Consider the following 17,528-nt stretch of genomic DNA (forward strand, 5'->3'; position numbering starts at 1 on the left):
CTGCACTGTTGCATCGGTCGATTCATCGACCTGTAATGCATACCACTGCGACTTGTTAACCCTTTCTAACAATTGCTCTTCAATGTCCTCTGCGATATCATCAATTCTCCGTGTGACAGTGGTAGCTGAAAGAGGAATCTGGCCTATCTTGTTAGCTGCAGCTTCACCGAACATTTCACGGCAAATGCCTTTGGAAGCTGGCAAAATCAGTTCTTCCCTGATGGTGAAGGGCTTCTTAGCTTTAGCAATACGGTCAGCCAAGTATGACACTTGTAGACGTGGTTGCTTATAGCGGTTGCTGTTGCCCCATTTTTTCGCATTTTTTCCGTTCAAAATAATCCAATGGTTTGTCTCTCAATGCTGGGTGTTTAGTTTCAAGATGCTGTAGCAATTTTGAGGGCTTTATCGACTCGTTAGCTAATTTATCTCCACATATTATACATATTATATGCTTGCGACCCAGTAGCAGCTCTTCCATGGCTTGGTACTGGGTCGCGACCTGGTGGTTGGGGGCCTCTGCGTTAGAGTGCAGAAATTAAGTTGCAATGACGAGATGACTGCTTTCATGCGCTCAACAGCATGTCTATGATTGGCTACAATGTTTATCACTGCAACCTTTCATGCCACGATCTAAATATAATGCCATAGATCTAAATGTAACAACACTTTTCACGATTAGTTAACCTTGAGAGCTGTAATAGTAAAAACATGCTATAAGTTTTTGAGAGAATAATACTTAGCTATCTCATAGGCAAAGATGTTAACCAATCACAGCATTGGGCATTTACACTGAAGTCTCACAGCAGACGCCCCTTAAAACAGTGTTCAAATAAGAGGGCTAAAATTAGGGTAGGAAAAAATGCCTTTTATTTCTAAATTGACAAATTTTGATGTAAAATGAATACTAACATTATAAGTGCACCCCAGGAAACATTATTTAAAAAAAAAAAAAAAAAAACAACACAGTTCATGACCCCTTTAAAATTAGAGTAATTTTTTCAAAGGTATTTTTACTTCTATCTTGAATTACACATTGCATTGTTGTGTTTTAGGGTTAAAGGAAATGTTCATAAACTTAACTGATAATGTCCTGGCAAAAAAATTTTTTATTAAATAAAAAAAAAAAAACAGCACATTTTCTTTTTCTCCTCTTACAGTGTACTTTCAGAGAATGCATGCCATATATTAGTGTATCTGGTCTTTCAAAATTGACAAATTGTGACTTTGTAGGTAAATTTATCTTGTTTTAAAACGTCTCAGGTTATGTAACCATGGTTCCCTGAGAATAGGGAATGAGACGCTGCATCCCCTAGGGGTCGCTATGGGAGAATGCTCCGGCATGACTGGTGTCTGAAGCGCAAGTCTAAACATGACAATGAACTTGACATTGGCAGGTGGCAACCTATGACTAACCATTGGTGCGACTGTGAGTATAAAAGGGCACCTGTAAATTACATCATTCACTTCTTGTCTGAAGGAGACCTGTGCAGGAATACCGGAAGCACAGCAAAGGGACGCAGCATCTCGTTCCCTATTCTCAGGGAACCATGTTTACATGCATAACCTGAGACATTTTAAAACTTTTGAAAGGGAACTTGCTCTGCATCCCCTAGGGGTCGCTATGGGGAACAGTATACCCACGCTGCCATGCTGAAGGGATGAGTGCCCTAATGGCCGATCTAAGTCAAAAGACTTAAGGAGGCAACACTCTAATCCAAGGGCACTGCAGAGTTCAGTCCAGCTGGCCCACGAAGCTCCACAGAGTAGAGGCCTTAAGAGAATGACTCTTACAATGAGAGGAGACCTAGCAACACTCTCACTGAGGTTAGTAGCCATAGAGGCTCCAAGAGAGCCTAACGACCTAGCATACTACACTGCCGCCAAGCCGAGCACTAGGAGTGGAGGCCACAGCATAACGACTCTCTAATCGAGAGGAGGCCTAACAACGCCCCACACTGAGGATATCTTGCAAGAAGGCTCGCAGAGAGCCTACAACCCGCAACTGCTATCCTGGCAGATCTCTGGAGAGCAGAAGCCTCAATAAAGATAACTCTCTCTAGCGAGAGGAGGCCTGATGACGCTCGCAGTAGCCAAGGAGGCTCACAGAGGGCCTAACAACTTAGCAAATAATAGCCAAGCTCTAGGAGCGGAGGCCTCAGCATAATGACTCTCTAATCAAGAGGAGTGTGCAGCATAGAGTGCAGCGCCACACCGGCCTGACCTGCTGCAGCATATGCTCTGCCATTAAGACGCGAGGTGACGAGCAAAGGTTTAGTAGGCAGAGACTGAGGATGCCTCACAGATCACGAGATAGCTGGCTAGCGTCTCTTCGATCAGAGGCATCAATGTGTACCCATATTCTTGCATCCCTTCAACATCAGCATAATTCGCCTGAGTGTGATGGATGCGGGCAGAATATGGCTTTCCCCAAGATCTTCGAACCTTAGTGTGACGATCTGGGAGAAATGGAAGGCTCGTACAAGCTGTCCCAACAGGAAACATTCATCGAGGTGGCCGCGAGGGGGCTAGTGCTTTTTGCGTTTCCATGGCAGATCTAATCTCGCTGTGGCGTGTTAGTAAAGAGTTAGCGCTAGTGCTAGCAATATTCCTTAGATTGCCTTGTATAGACGCATGTTCAAACAAACAGGTATCCTGAAGACAAGAAAGAGGATGACGTAATTCACAGGTGCCCTTTTATACTCACGGTCGCACCAATGGTGAAGTCATAGGCTGCCATCTGCCAATGTCAAGTTCATTGTCGTGTTTAGACTTGCTCTTCATACACCAGTCATGCCGGAGGCATTCCCCCATAGCGACCCCTAGGGGATGCAGCGCAAGTTCCCTTTTGAAAGGGAAGCCACTTTTTATGGCAAATTGTTTATACGAAAACTAAATCAAAAACAAAACCATACTTCATGAAATATTCATACAGTTAACATTAATGAGATCAATGTTATTAACAAATATGTTAAAATTGTTATTAAATATGCAAATAAGAACATTAGGCAAGAATGAACAATGTTAAACATGGGTTAACAACTTCAAATGCAAAGAGCCCAATATTTTGATAAAATAAGACAAAGATATTGAGAAAGAATAGCAAATTTTTGCATTTGGCCATATAATTCATTCATTCATTCATTCATTCATTCGACATTTGTTCCTTTACAGTTTTTAAAAGTTGAGCTTCTCATTTGCGATGAGTAGCTCTTTCTTTGTGGTGCTGCTGGACTGAGAGTGAAAGACCCACAGCAGTGCCAGGGCTGAGACTGGCATCACCACAGCAGGGGGAGGTCTGGAGCCCTGCTCCATCTGCTTCTTCCCAGGCGGTGTGCCCAGAATAGTGCCCTTCATGCACACACTCATATACAGAGCATCTCCCATGTTATGAGCCCATTTTTCTGCCCTGTCTCTTCCTTCTCTTCTTAAAATGGCGTCTTTCTCCCTCTCTGAGTTCAGTCTGTAGTCTCATTTCTGTTCTGTTCATGTCTGTTAATTTATATTGCACATTACTAAGCTGAAATGAAAGTTATAAAACAGATTGTTCCCACTCTTAAAATGTGGGATGAGATACGGTTGATTTTAAGCCATTGTAAAATAGGTGATATGCACACACCTGCTGCACATTAGCTTATTTCTATATTAACACACATACTGTAAACTGCCAGCAGTTGTACTAGTAAAGTATATGATTTAGCTGAGAAAATGTTTATTGTGACTATTAACAGAGGACCTGAGATACTGATGTTTCTGTAAACACTTGTATAACTAAAATGTTGTTGTCACAATGATGCAAAGATGGCTCCCATGGTTAAAGAAAAATAATAGTAAAAATAATAATAATAAATGATTCCATCAATTCTGTTGCTGCTGGTAACATTTTAAAAAGCAAACACTGCATAAAGAGAGTATGCATTAAGTATATTTCATCAGAACAAATGTTGTTCATTTATGTCAAGAGGACAAATAAAATACTGTATGTTACAAAATATGTTGTATTCTCTATTTATTTTATATGGAATTTGCAGTTTTTTTGTTACTGAAATGTGGGACATTTTTGTTTCCATTATTTTCTATAAAGCAGTAAGAAGTATCTAATGCTTGCAATAGGAGGGCTTCAAATTTAGCCTAAATGAAGCTACTGTATCATTCCCACTAGCCTTTGACCCTGCAAATGTGTGTGTACTGCTATATAATAACAGACAGTAGATTGCTGGACTGTTCTGGGGTCAAGACATATCAGGTCAGTCTTAACTCACAGTTTCAAGGCTGTAAGATTATGTGACTGAGGTGCAGTTTGAGATCAACAGTGATGTTCTTTTCTTCTGTGTTGGATTAAAACACACACACATGGATGAGCAGATCTGACCGCAAGAGAACAGAGTGTGTTTGACAGCTCATTACTCGCCTGAAAGCCACATAGATCATGGTGTGTTTACCCGTCTCATTGCTTTGTCACTGCGTGCAGATCGGCCAGTGAGAGGAGAGAGAGAGAGAGAGAGAGAGAAAGAGTATGAGCCTGGGGCAGATCTGTCAGGCAGCATGATGTATGCATGTGTGTGTTATGGATGAATATCAATGCTACATTAAGGTTGCTGAAGTGTGTTTCTAAGGTGCGCAGTAATTTAATAATTTAAGTAAATATATTTACATGCCTGTAAATTTGCACACAGTGTGAAGTGTATAAGGCACACCCAGTATACAGTAATGCTTTTTTCATGCTATTTCATCATGACATGTACAGGGGGGGAAACAATTCAATAGAGGGACTAGAGAAAGTAGTATTTGTCTGAAGAGGTGGCACAAGGGGAAAAAAAAAAAAGAGACCTACAAATCTGAGCACTGGTTTTGGGGGGAAAATCTGCAGTATGGTTTTAAACATGATAAAATGTTTTAAATTGAGCTTAGAGTGCTGCACATAATGGCAGAAGAGCATCATCACTTACACATTACTTTTTATACTTTATAATAGCATTTTTTTCTTCTTCTTCTTCTTTTTTTTTCTTTTCTTTTTTTTATACACGAATTACATTACTTAACGGTAAATAATAATTGTAAGTACTTTTAAAGGATTTATTAATCTTTATTAACAAACTTTAACAAAGGTTAATAAATGCTATATATATATATATATATATATATATATATATTTAAAATTTAAAGTTCAGTTAACTAATGTTAACAAATGATGGGTTTAATTTTTAATAATTTTTAATGATGGGTTTTCAATTCTGTTAAAACATATTTATTTATCTGGTTACTAACTACTTCCTGTCTTCTGTTTTTCCTCCACATGTTTCCTGCTCTACCATGTCATGCCATGTGATATGCTGTGCAGGTAAGTGTCTGTTTTTTTTCCACCCATAATTCAGCTGTGCTATTCCTATTTACTGAAAGTCGATGGATGACAGTGTGTTTTTGTTGGCACCTAAAGCCCTGATTGTTAATGTAATGCTAGAATAATATATCAATCACAAATATGGCAAATAATAGCAGTCATGCTGTGAGTAAGAACAAATGCTCTGCTGATAAGTTTTGCATCTGCTGGGCTTAAGTTTGCATGAGTGTAGAGCAGGTGGTTTTCATACTGTACGTTCACAGGAAACACTTGTTTGATTTGATCATTTCGTTATTGTGAAGTTTGCTTTGGTTTAAAGGATTGTGTCTTAAGGTTAGTCTGGTGTCAGATGAGGGTCAAAGAGCAGAAACGAATTGATTATTTGTACTCTTGTAAATGATCTTTTGGACAAATGTGTTCACACACACACACACACACACACACACACCACAAACTGTAGCAGCAGACATGTTCAGTACGGAAATGTCAGTTGGCTGCTGTTATCCAAGTGATGTGTCTCTGTCACATTGATAACACAAACCCACCTGTGCTGATCTCAGAATCTCAGATCAGATCCAAATGTATCAATGGCACTTCGGCTGGATGGATACGGTTGCTAAGAGACATGTGAGTTTGGAGGTGGTGCATTGGATCTGGGGCTCTCAATGCTGAAGTGTGTAGAGATGGTGAACACACAGATCAAAACTGACAGGAGGGATCAGAGGACCACAAAGACTCAGTCTTAGTAAACAGACAACATGACATGGCCAAAAAAAAAAAAGAATTTCAAAATAAAAGACATGAAAATTTCATGAAAAAAACCCCACAAGAACATGAAAACATAGAACCAACAAAATACACAATGACAGCGTTGCAGACAAATGTGCAGCAACATGTACATCTCAGTAGTATAACCATAACTCTTAAATATGATTCATGTTTCTTAAATATGATACATTACCAGCCTGTAAAGTTCAACTCCTTGAACTCATGACCACCTAAGAAAAGTAAACCTGTTATTTTTGCATGGTTTCTGTGTGAGTATACCAGGAAGTGATGTAACCAGAGATTCTAAGACACTAAAGGCAAAAACATATATATATATATTTATTTATTTATTTATTTATTCAAAAACTGTCCAGTTTAGAGATTTTGGGCTATTTGGCTTCTCATAACATGTTATTTTAAACAGGTGGAAAGAAAATCTCACATCTTACTTCTTCAATCTCAATCTACACTTCATTAAAAGTCGTTTTCTCGTGTTTTTTTTCTCACTTCAATAGCATTTCCATACACCAAACTTTATAGTTTTATTTCTATCTATATTCTGAAGGTTTCTGCAGAGGGGTTTGTTTTGTTCATATATCACTTCTCTGGTTTTTATACAACATTTTTTACTGGTGATGTTTTGGCAGTATTTTTGATTTATGAAGTAAAACAAAGAGATCCAAAATCCCCTCTGTAAAAACCTTTGACTCTAATATAGGGCTGCACGATATTGGGAAAAACTGACATTGTGATATTTTGTTTTTCTGCAATATATATTGCGATATGAAAAAAAAAAAATTCACCAGATGACTTGAATAGCTCTATTTGGAAAGAATGAATAATTCTAGGATGATTGGGGTGATTTTATTAGTGAGTGAATACACACAGAAAATGACGTGGAAGAGAACGGCATTCAGTGTTCACGTGAATCTGCGTGGCTCTGTGTGTGCGCACATAAAACGGATGCACATTCAGAAGAGTTCTCTTTCGCGCCATCTTGCGCTCAAATGGTTTAAAATCTTTTATATGTTTAAACTGACAGGACCTAAAATGTGTTCAAATTATAAACTTTCATTGTATGATGGTCAAACTTTGCAATTTATCAGAGAATCACCTGCATTTTGAACCGTGGTGTCTTGTCTGTACGGATTAACGATCCCTATACTAGACATCGCACATCCTGCGATGTGACTATCGTGATGCACACATCGCGATTTCGATGCTAAAACGATATATCGTGCAGCCCTACTCTAATATGTCAACAAAAAGTAACAAGAATTTTGAACCATGGCTTAATCCAAAGTTCAGATTTCTGTTCTGGAAATGTATGCAAATAAGTGCATATTTCATTAGATCATTTAGCATTTGCATATTTAAACATAGCAATTCAGAAAACTTGTAATAAAAAAAAACAAAAAAAAAAAACGTGTCAATATAATCAATAAAATGGAAAAGTATGGGGATATCTATTAGTTACATTTTCTACCTTATTCACCTGGGGTGTCTTGCCTTAAGCAGGAAACGTCTAAGAAATGCAAATAGGATTCTGCTGGGGGGTAGGATTCTAAAAACATTTGTTTGTTCTAAAAAATGTTTGTAGTAAGGTTTATTCACCATGCTGAGCCATCTCCTTCATAGACTTCCATTCAAACATAAGGGTCTCTTGTGTCCCTGTCCTGGATCCCACCACATTTTTTCAGCTTAAAGCCTCCCCCTCAGGAATAGTGTCTGCTGTATGTGTCCATGAAATTACATCAGAGCTACTCCACCAGTAGATCAGTAACTCTTAACCAAAAGTTTATCCTCTAAAGTACAAGTCCCACCTTTAATATGCAGAGCACAGGGGGAGTCTCTCTGGAGACGGTAGGCAGAAAAGAGGCAGTTCCCCAGACGCCCCAGCTTTTGTCTAAAGACTCAACTGAGGCAAACAGGGTTAACCCCAGGGAGCAGAAGCCATAAATTACTGTACAGCAATCACCCCAGAGCTCTAAGAGCCACGGCCTTAAAGAAAATAGAAAATCTTGTGATGAGCACTGCGGCACCATCTGCTTGCCCCGAGGTCTGACGTGGGCACATTCCTGGCCCTCTTTGTGTATGAACATTCCTCAGCATTAATGGGTCACATTGGCTGTTTGTTTTATCACAGATCAGTGGAAATGACTCCAATCAACAGGTTCAATAACAATATGTTATTTAGGTTTGCATGAAATAGACCAAAGCTTGGTGATAGAGCTAAAGAAATTTCAATATATCTTAGCCTTTGAAGATATTGTATGAAGTTTCAACTACTAGTTTTTACAGTGTAATTATACAAATAAATACTGAGTAATTATTAAATGTACACTGTGTAACTTTTTTTTGTTCAAAATTTACAAAATGTATATAATGAGCGAGCATCATGAATCCATCTTCCAAACCATGTTTTTGTCTTGTACTAAATCGCTACAGTATACACCTATAATAAGTGTTTATATTCAGACTATTTTAGAACGAGCGGGACGACAACTGCTGCAGAGTAGCTTAACTTACTACCTGCTTGACTCGTCATAGACATAAACAGAGAGAAGTAACTCCGGCTACAATGTTCTTCTGCAAGACGCATGCAGTTTTGTTTATTAACCACAAGAGAGCCAAAAGTGTACCTTTAATTAACTACCTGCACATTTACTTACTATAGGGTTATGGTTAGAGTTTGGTTTAGGGTTAGTTGCTTGTAGTTATGCATAATTTACATAATTTATTACTAATGTATGTACATGTAACGTGTAACTACGTCACGTTAAAATAAACGTTACCAAGTTTTGAATTGATCTGTCAAATTAAAGTTTTGAATTTATTTGTTGACATGGACAGTTTGATCCGATTTGCAGGTAATCAAACTTTTGCTGTTTTTCTACATCTCTGCCTTAATAGTGTCATGCAATACTGTCAGAGACAAGGAAAAATTGCGAAACTACTTAATGACACATTCTTATAACCCCATAAACAACTAAATGTGACATACTGAAATTTTTGGAACTCCAAACCTCATCTCATCTCCTAAATTAAAATAAACCAAACTGCAAAAATCACTCAGAAATCATAATCAAAACAGTAAGCTTAATGTGATCACTTTTGACCAATCTAATATACAACAACAATTCAGGATTCACCAAAAAAACTTAATTAATATTGTAAAGGGGGTGGGGTCCACTTTAACGTCCAAAATATCCACTTTAACTGAACTAAAGTTCACATTTTTGCATGCTAGCTCGCTTGCATCTCTTTCTTTTTGAATGTGATTTGTGTCCTCTGTTCCCTCCTGCTTTTCAGCACCGAGGAACAGCTTGGTGGCATGACCTGGGCAGAGTTTTCGCCCAGTGCACCAGTTTCATAATTAGCACCCTCCCTCTGCTGCCTCTGATGGGTAATGACACATTTGCAAATTAATTCTTTGAGCATGACCACAATTAGCATATGGAGATGGGGCTCCTGCAGTCGGCCCCCGAGCACAACTGCTGAGATGAAAGAGAGAGGATGGGGCAGAGGTTAAAGGTCAGCTTGAGTTTATTATGTCTGAGCATAGATAGATCTCTTAACCACATGCTTTGTGTCACATTTGTTGATCTATTTATTTCAGCGGTCTGGCGTCCTTGTGCATTCTTTTGTGCATGTACAAGGGTGAGTAGACAGTCTAGATTTTACGAGGCAGCTGAAGTGCAGGTATTTGTCCTAATAATTAATCTTAGCTTCAGTTACTTGCTAGTGGTAGTATCTTTTGGCCAACATGTGATCGCTTATAGCTGCATTGTAGTTGAGACCAGCTCATTTGAGTCCATTGAGACCTAAGTAGGTTGATTCTGAATCAAAAGAGAGACCTGAAGAAGAATTGAACAATTCAGACAACCTCTGCACACACCATGAAAATATGTTCCAGTCTTGAGTACTACAAAACTGGCTTATAAAGATTAACATATTGACATATCTGACATATATTACAAGTCATCTTAAAAATATGGGAGAAATCTTAAACTGACTTTAGTTCAGAAAGAATTTTTCTTTGTGATGGATCTCACTATTTAAGAGTGACGTAAGTTTTATTTGAACATAAATTAAAATTCTTGCATTTGAACTTGAATTTTTGAATATATATCAAGTTTAATAAAAGATGCACAAAATTCAACGTCTTCAGTGGTGTAGCAGTAGCGAGTTGGCGTGCAGTCCTGGCTTTTACTGCGATCGCTGCGGGTTCGAATCCACCTTTTGCCAAGCTCGCTCTTCTCTATTTTCAGTAAAATGAAAATAATGTTCTAAAAGTGGAAATAAACTGCCTAACAAGTGTTTAAAAAATGTAAAATTATTTATTTATGTTATTATTGCATTCTGTTAATGTACAAAATACTGAGGTGCAAATAGTATAGTAATACAATGTACAGCATTTAATTAGTATTTACACTTCTTGCAAAGAACTGCTGTTTTTACAAGGTGTAAATAGAATCTGTTGCTATTTTCAGCTAGTGTAAATATTGTTAAGAAAATGCTGCTATCGTCACTTAGTGTAAATAGAATGTATTGTTATTTTCACTTAGTGTAAATAGCATCTACAGCTATTTGCACTGTAAATGATTATATTTACTATGGGCTATGGGCTACATAAATTTAACCTCAGTAAAGGTTAGCAATCGCGATAAAAGCCAGGACTCTACTACTACTACTGTACAGCTACTGCAGCACCACTGAAGATGTTGAATTCAGCGCGTCTTTTATTAAACTTGATATATAATGAGTTATTATGTTGAAATAATGAGATATGTCAAAATGTCAAGTTATTATATCAAAATAAGTTGTTGAAATAACGAGATATTATGTCGAAATAATGACTTAATTTCTCGAAAGAACGACTTATGTTGAAATAACGAGATAAGTTTTCTTCTTTTTTTTCCTCCCCACCATAAGTTTTCTTTTTTTCTTTTTTTTTTTTCCACCATATGGTTCAGGGCTTCTGCACTTTCCCAAATGGCACACTTGATGTTGACTTATGTTCTTCTGGCTGTTGATTGATCTTGTCTGTAAAGTTAATGAGAACGTAGAGTGTCCCATATTTCAGTTTTAAATTCAGAAGGGTGCTGAGGAGGGGGGCTATGTGCTCTTTTGCTGAGCCTGCATTGGTGCAGCAATCTATGCAACATTATGTCATGAAAGTGACAGAGGGCAGCATGTTTAAATACATGTAAATATGTAATAATCACCAAAATTACATAATCAAACGTTTTTTTTGTTTTTTTTTTCCAGTGAAAAAAAAATGTTCTTCATGCCTTAAAACAGCTTGAATGTAACTCTACACCCTTGCTTCATTTAGTATACGCAGACCCATGAATATGCCTCCCCTCACTCACACCAGCTCAGAAATCCACTCGGTCAACTTTACTGTAGTAAACGCTGCACAATAGCAAGTGTATGTACTTGTTTAATTCAGACATATATGTTTGATCCAGAAACTGATTCAGAATGTAAAAGTGAATTATAGAGGGCCATCTACAAAGTCAATGTATCAGAATGATATCAGCTATATTACTAAATGTAACTGATTTTTTTATATCAACAGAAAAATATACCAGGTTAACCTGGCTTCTCCTGAGATTCTCCTGCTTCAGATCGTAGTTAATGATATGCTAAAGCCCATCCACATGTTGACACGATTGGTTATAAGGTAGCTTGTGATGTATGGAACACCGGCGATTTCAAACCTAATTTTTGAGACTGTCTTTGGTTCACTGCAGTTTTAAGGAGAAAATACTCTGCAATGGTGTTGATTTATGAATTTGCGCATGGTTTGTCTTAAAGCATATTAAAAACACCACATAGACATAAACAACATTAAAAACTTAATTTTCACCACAGGGGTCTTTAAATAAAAAAGAAGCCTATGCAAAGCAGCATAGACACATGAGATAAGCAGGAAATGACCAAATCTAGGTTTTAGTGAGCTGGTGTCACCGTATGTTTAGTCTGAAGAGGCAAGGGACCAATCACTTAATGCTCTGAGGAGAGACCATAGAAACATCTGACATTGTTTTCTTCTGTAGCTTCTCACATACACAAAATCAAACGGGTTCTAGTGGTTTCAGGCAGGTGATCCCAGACAGACTGAGATATTACTGTTTTTATATGGATGTTACACCTGACTGGAACAGAGCATGAGTGTCACAGGATCTGTGTTGTGGGTGCTCTGATCTCCAGTGTCTTTTTAAAGCCTTTCAGTCACCAACTGAATTGTTACACACATGCTGTCTCTGCCTGGATCATTACACATCATTATAAACATCATTTTATTTTCACAAAGAAAACGGTCATTTTTTTTCAGAGGAATGATAAAACGGACTGTCCTGCATCTACCCCCAAATTTGTCCTAGATGCCCAATCTTACACAGCAAAGCATCATAAACATAAATCATGCTAAACATGTTCTTTTAACGTTTGGGTTCGGATGAAGTCATTGCTATTATCTTTTTATAAAATAAATAAATAAAATGAGTAAATAAATAAAAGAAATAAGTCTAGTGCGTGTCTCTCCTGTGAGTACAGGTTCACAGTTGGACTTGCTATCTCTCCTGCATCTGTCACTCTCTCCATCTGTCTCTTTCTCTGATTAGTGTTTCTCTGTGTGCATGCCTGTCTCTCCCTCTGTGGCATGTTTCTGTAGGAAGGGGGAGGTAAAGACGGACAGACATTTATCTGTGTGCAGGTATATAGTGAGAGTGAGACAGCCCTCAGGGCACAAGTTGTCTCTCCCCTCCTCTCTGTTCACTCTCCTCTCTTCTGTCTCTATCTCCTTGCCATCACTCTGTTTCTTCATCTTTTTCTCTTTTCTGTATCTCTCTCCTGCTGGTTTTGTTCTGCTCTGCACCTCCACAGCAGATAGTTAAACCCCCACCCGCTGCACGAGTGTGTGTGACGTGGGGGGTGTTGTCGTTTGGGTCATGACAGGAAAGACATGTTTCAAAGCCAAAAACATGATCCTGAAGGACAGAGAGGGGGCACTTTACTATCATAATTGTTTTACATTTAATATTTTTGTATTTTATTTGCATATTGTTTACTGTATATATTATCTTTTATATTATTTCTCTTTTCTTTCAGTATGTGTATGAATGCACTGGCACTATTGTATGTAAAACAATCAAACCAGTTAAGTACTTTGACACTGAAACTAAAATTGAGAGACAAGAAGAAAAAAGAGAGAAACCAACCAAAAGAAAATCTGTTGTGTTCATGTTGTCTTGCGCTCATCCCGCTGTAACGTCACACCACCATGGAAGTGCTGTGTGTGTGTGTGTGTGTGTGTGTGTGTGTGTGTGTGTGTGTGTGTGCGTGTGCGTGTGCGTGTGTGTGTGTGTGTGCGCCAGCTGCCGTTTTCACTGTCAGTCCGAGTGTGTGAGGCTCAGATGTTGTGCAGGATAAGATGACACCGTTTAAGGGCAGATCCAGGAGCAGGGGTATGAACAGATGCCCTCAATGCTGAATAATGCCCCTGTGTCACCGCCCTGTTCTCCAACCAATCACATGCTGTTCCAGTGCTATCCCACTATACTGATAATGATGCTCATGGGAGGAACCATCAGCGGGCACAACCACTTCCCTCTCTCTCTCTCTCTCTCTCTCTCTCTCTCTTTCTCTTCTCTCTCTCTCTCTCTCTCTCTCTCTCTCTCTCCCCCTCCTCCCCTGTTATCCATGCTATATCCTGAGGGGTTTCTCCTCCTCCTCCTCCTCCTCGTGCTGCTAGAAGACGCTGAATGAGTGCAAGAGGAGAGAGAGAGACTGAGAAAGGAAGACAGCTCTCTCCACATATCCTCATCCTGGGATGGAGGAAGAGACTCGCCATCGTGGGACAAGCCTCTTGAAGGATTACTTCTATCGCTTTTCAGCATGAAACAATAAAACACAATCACAGTGCTATTTGCTTTTTCTTTTTTTTTCTTTTTTCCTTTTTTTTTTTTTTTTTGCTGGGTCTATCTTGTTGGTGACCCCCCTATCTGACCCTGCACATACACACTCACACACACAGCTCACCCTCCATCAGCCTGTGAATCGGGGTGATTCAGAGATGACAGGTTGACTAGTGAGGTCTGTTAACCTCAAACCTTTAGCCCGGCTGTGGGTGCGTAGGGGCAGTTCTCACCGCTGGACGGTTCGGTACGTGCCACACCTCCTGACTTCAGCGCCCAGCAACATGACACTGTAACAGAGACCATGTTTGGACTAAAAGCACCTCTCTACTACCTGCCAGGTCAGTTTATTTCAAAATCACATGTGTGTGTTCTCCTTAAGTTACTTTATAAAGTGACTGAATCAGCAGCGCATTTTTAGAAAGTGTGTGATTCTATTCCGACTGCGATGTGAGGGGGGTGTGTGTGTGTGTGTGTGTGTGTGTGTGTGTGTGTGTGTGTGCGCGTGCGTGCATGTGGGGAGGTTTCTTTGATCCGTCTTACGGCTTTTCTGTTTAACAGCACAAATTAATCATTTAAAATGATCTTGGCTTAATTTAATGATTTTAAACTGATTAAAATCATTTTACTGCTATGAGTGTGTGCTTGATATTATTAGATTTATAGAAATTATTACATATTTGCTTGATATTTGCCCAAGTTAATTCCTGACATCACTTGTGTGTGTGTGTGTGAGTGTGTGTTAAGGTGTTAAGGACAGTGTGGGGCAGATCTTCACTGTGCCCTCTGACAGAGGGTCTGCTAAGCTGACACTTACCAAACATGAATAATTCATGAGGCTGTGGGTCTGTGGGGGCTGGACTATGAATGAGCTCATGATTATTAAGCAAAGACAGATATGTCTGCACAATCCAACAAACAGAACATGACACTCTCTGTTTTGTTTTGTTTTTTGTTTTTTTCTGCATGTCTGTGCTAAATGTGAGGAATAAAATGTTGATGTTTTGTGTGGTCCTGGTAAACCCTGTTATGAGGACAAAGAAAGATGGCAATATCTGAAATCTTTGTCCTTGTGGGGACATTTTTTGGTCCACATGAGGAAAACAGCTTATCACACTAAGTGATGTTTTTTTTGAAAATCTAAAAATGCTGAAAGTTTTCTGTGATTGGTAGATTTAGGGTTAGGGAATAAATTATACAGTTTGATTGGTATAAAAATTATTGTCTATGGAATGTACCCATAATACATGAAAACCTGTGTGTGGAGGGCGGGGGTATATATATATATATATATATATATGTGTGTGTGTGTGTGTGTGTACTTAATTATGAAGACTAAATGTCCTCACAATGTAGTGTGTATTCAAGTCTCTACCCATATACATTAGGACATCCAGCTGTCCACGTAATTGAAATGGTTAAATAAACATACTAACCTTTTTTTTTTTTTTTTCTGTGAGAGTTATGTTTAGCAATAAGGTTAGGGGATTTAGTATAAAAAATAGGGGCTCAGGATAAAAAACATAATGCCTATGTAAAATCCTCATTATGGTGTATCAACATTTCTGTGTATATGTGTGTTATCTTTGGTCATATTCAGATATCAGGGTCATCAGCTGCAGTTAACGTGTGTGCTTGTAGAGATCTCTCTGAAACACACACACAACCCACAAAAGAGCAAACTCTGCCAGATCGTCTTGTGTACACTCGGCCTTGTGCTCTGTCAAAGTATCACTGTGTGTGTGTGTGTGTGTGTGTGTGTGTGTGTGTGTGTGTGTGTGTGTGTGTGTGTCACGTACACACATTGCCTGCCTTCCCATCTGAAGCGCTGTTGCCTTGGAGACGGTGTCAGACGCACGGGTTCTTCAATGATTACTTGACAAGAAAAAAGAGGCACATTAAAGGAACAGAGGAGAGAGACAGAGAGCACTGCCTGCAGTACGCTAATTATTACAGAGACTGAGAGAGAGAGGTATCACCAAGCCCACACAGAATTTGCACCTGCAGAACTCAGCAGAAAGCTCAGCAGAACTGGAATGCCTGTCATTCAAAAAGTTCCACATTATTTCCATGATAGTGTTTTCAGTTACCAATGAAAATATAGTGCTTTAATCTGCTGATTTTCAGAAAAAGTCTTGGCCTACTAGGTCTCTTTCAGTTGCCTGAGAGTGGTGCTGGTATCAGGGCAAACAGACTTGCTGCTATCAGACTCTCAATTCAATTCGGTAAAGACTCCATTACCCTTGGACCGCATTTTGGCAACATTAACGCTCGGTTATCTTTGGATGTTCTTGTCATTTGCGATTTTTCACATGATTTGATTGTATTTTAATGTGAAATTCCAAGTATTAAAGGTGCAGTAAGCAATTTCTGAGAATCTTTGTTGAACACTGTTGATATTTGAAATCAACCCAAACAAACACACCCCTTCTTTCATTGCTCTGCCCCCAAAATGCATGAACACGCAAAGCTAGAGTGGATGTCTCTTTATATATATTTAGCAGAAGTTTTTTTGTTTGTTTGTTTGTTTTTTTGTTTGTTTTGTTTTTATTAATGCGGGTCCTTAAGCTCTTGCCTGATCATAACTCTTCTTTTTCCAGTGATATTCTTCTGAGCTTTTCTGTTTTGTAATGTCTCGCAGCCATCACTCTTTCAAGTCTTTGTTCAAATCTTCTTCTTTCTTCTTACTCTCTCTCCTCCCAGTTTATATATCCCCTACTGCTGATTGGCTACAGGTTTGTTGTGGTGCTCGGTCCGATCCACTTTCAACAGCATTTTTCAAAAATTGCTTTCTACACCTTTAAAGTATCTTAGTTACTCTACATTTATTATGACGTTTCATGGTGTGGTGTCACATACGCTTTCCACATTTGAATGCTGTATTTTGTCTGTTTGAGTACTAAATGTGTGAACTGTAATGGAAAATATATTGACATATTCCTTCTTCCTGCATTCCAAATCCATGTATTATGTGTCCTTCAAACATGCTGTCTTTTAAACATGTGATAACATCACTTTATCCACCTTATTTTTAACATAACATCGGGTGCGGCCATTTGTTAACTGAATGTGTCTGGCTTCCGGTGTCATTCGCTTCTAGTTATTTTTAGCTGTACAAAACAGCTCGCTATGCTGCTTGATATTGCAAACTGGTATTTCGTACCATATTACTTTAATGTATTGTTGTAATCATAAAAGACTGGTTTCTAGCGCAAATAGTTTTATCATTTACTGCACTTTGTTATTCTTCTAGTTATTTACCTATAGCAACTAATGAACTGGAAGTGTCGCACATTCACAGAAAATAGCAAAATACGAAGGATAGAATCCTCGTGTCAAAGCAGGGATGCACAACTTTGGTCCTCCCCTATTACTGGGAGATACGAGGGTCCGTGGCTCTACCATTGGAGAACCACGTGTGCCTTGATAACCAATCACATTACAGCCTTGACATCACTGATGGTTTCATTCAGAGTTGTGCAACAGTCAAAACTGTT

General features: G+C 38.7%; 1 protein-coding gene across 4 annotated transcripts in view; it reads left to right on the forward strand.

Annotated features, from left to right (window-relative positions):
* The window catches only part of gse1b (Gse1 coiled-coil protein b), a 234,727-nt gene that overhangs the window by 142,094 nt on the left and 75,105 nt on the right, over window positions 1-17,528 (forward strand). The window contains exon 1 of one of the 4 annotated variants that reach the window (XM_051871002.1): window positions 13,955-14,372. The exons of the other annotated variants lie outside the window; for them this stretch is intronic. Coding sequence (XP_051726962.1) covers window positions 14,336-14,372 — 37 coding nt within the window. The 5' untranslated portion in view covers window positions 13,955-14,335. Of the gene's footprint in view, window positions 1-13,954; window positions 14,373-17,528 lie in introns of those variants that run through there. 4 annotated transcript variants of the gene reach the window in all.

The sequence above is a fragment of the Ctenopharyngodon idella genome, chromosome 18 (assembly GCF_019924925.1).
Source record: "Ctenopharyngodon idella isolate HZGC_01 chromosome 18, HZGC01, whole genome shotgun sequence".
In the NCBI taxonomy this organism is placed as follows: domain Eukaryota; kingdom Metazoa; phylum Chordata; class Actinopteri; order Cypriniformes; family Xenocyprididae; genus Ctenopharyngodon; species Ctenopharyngodon idella.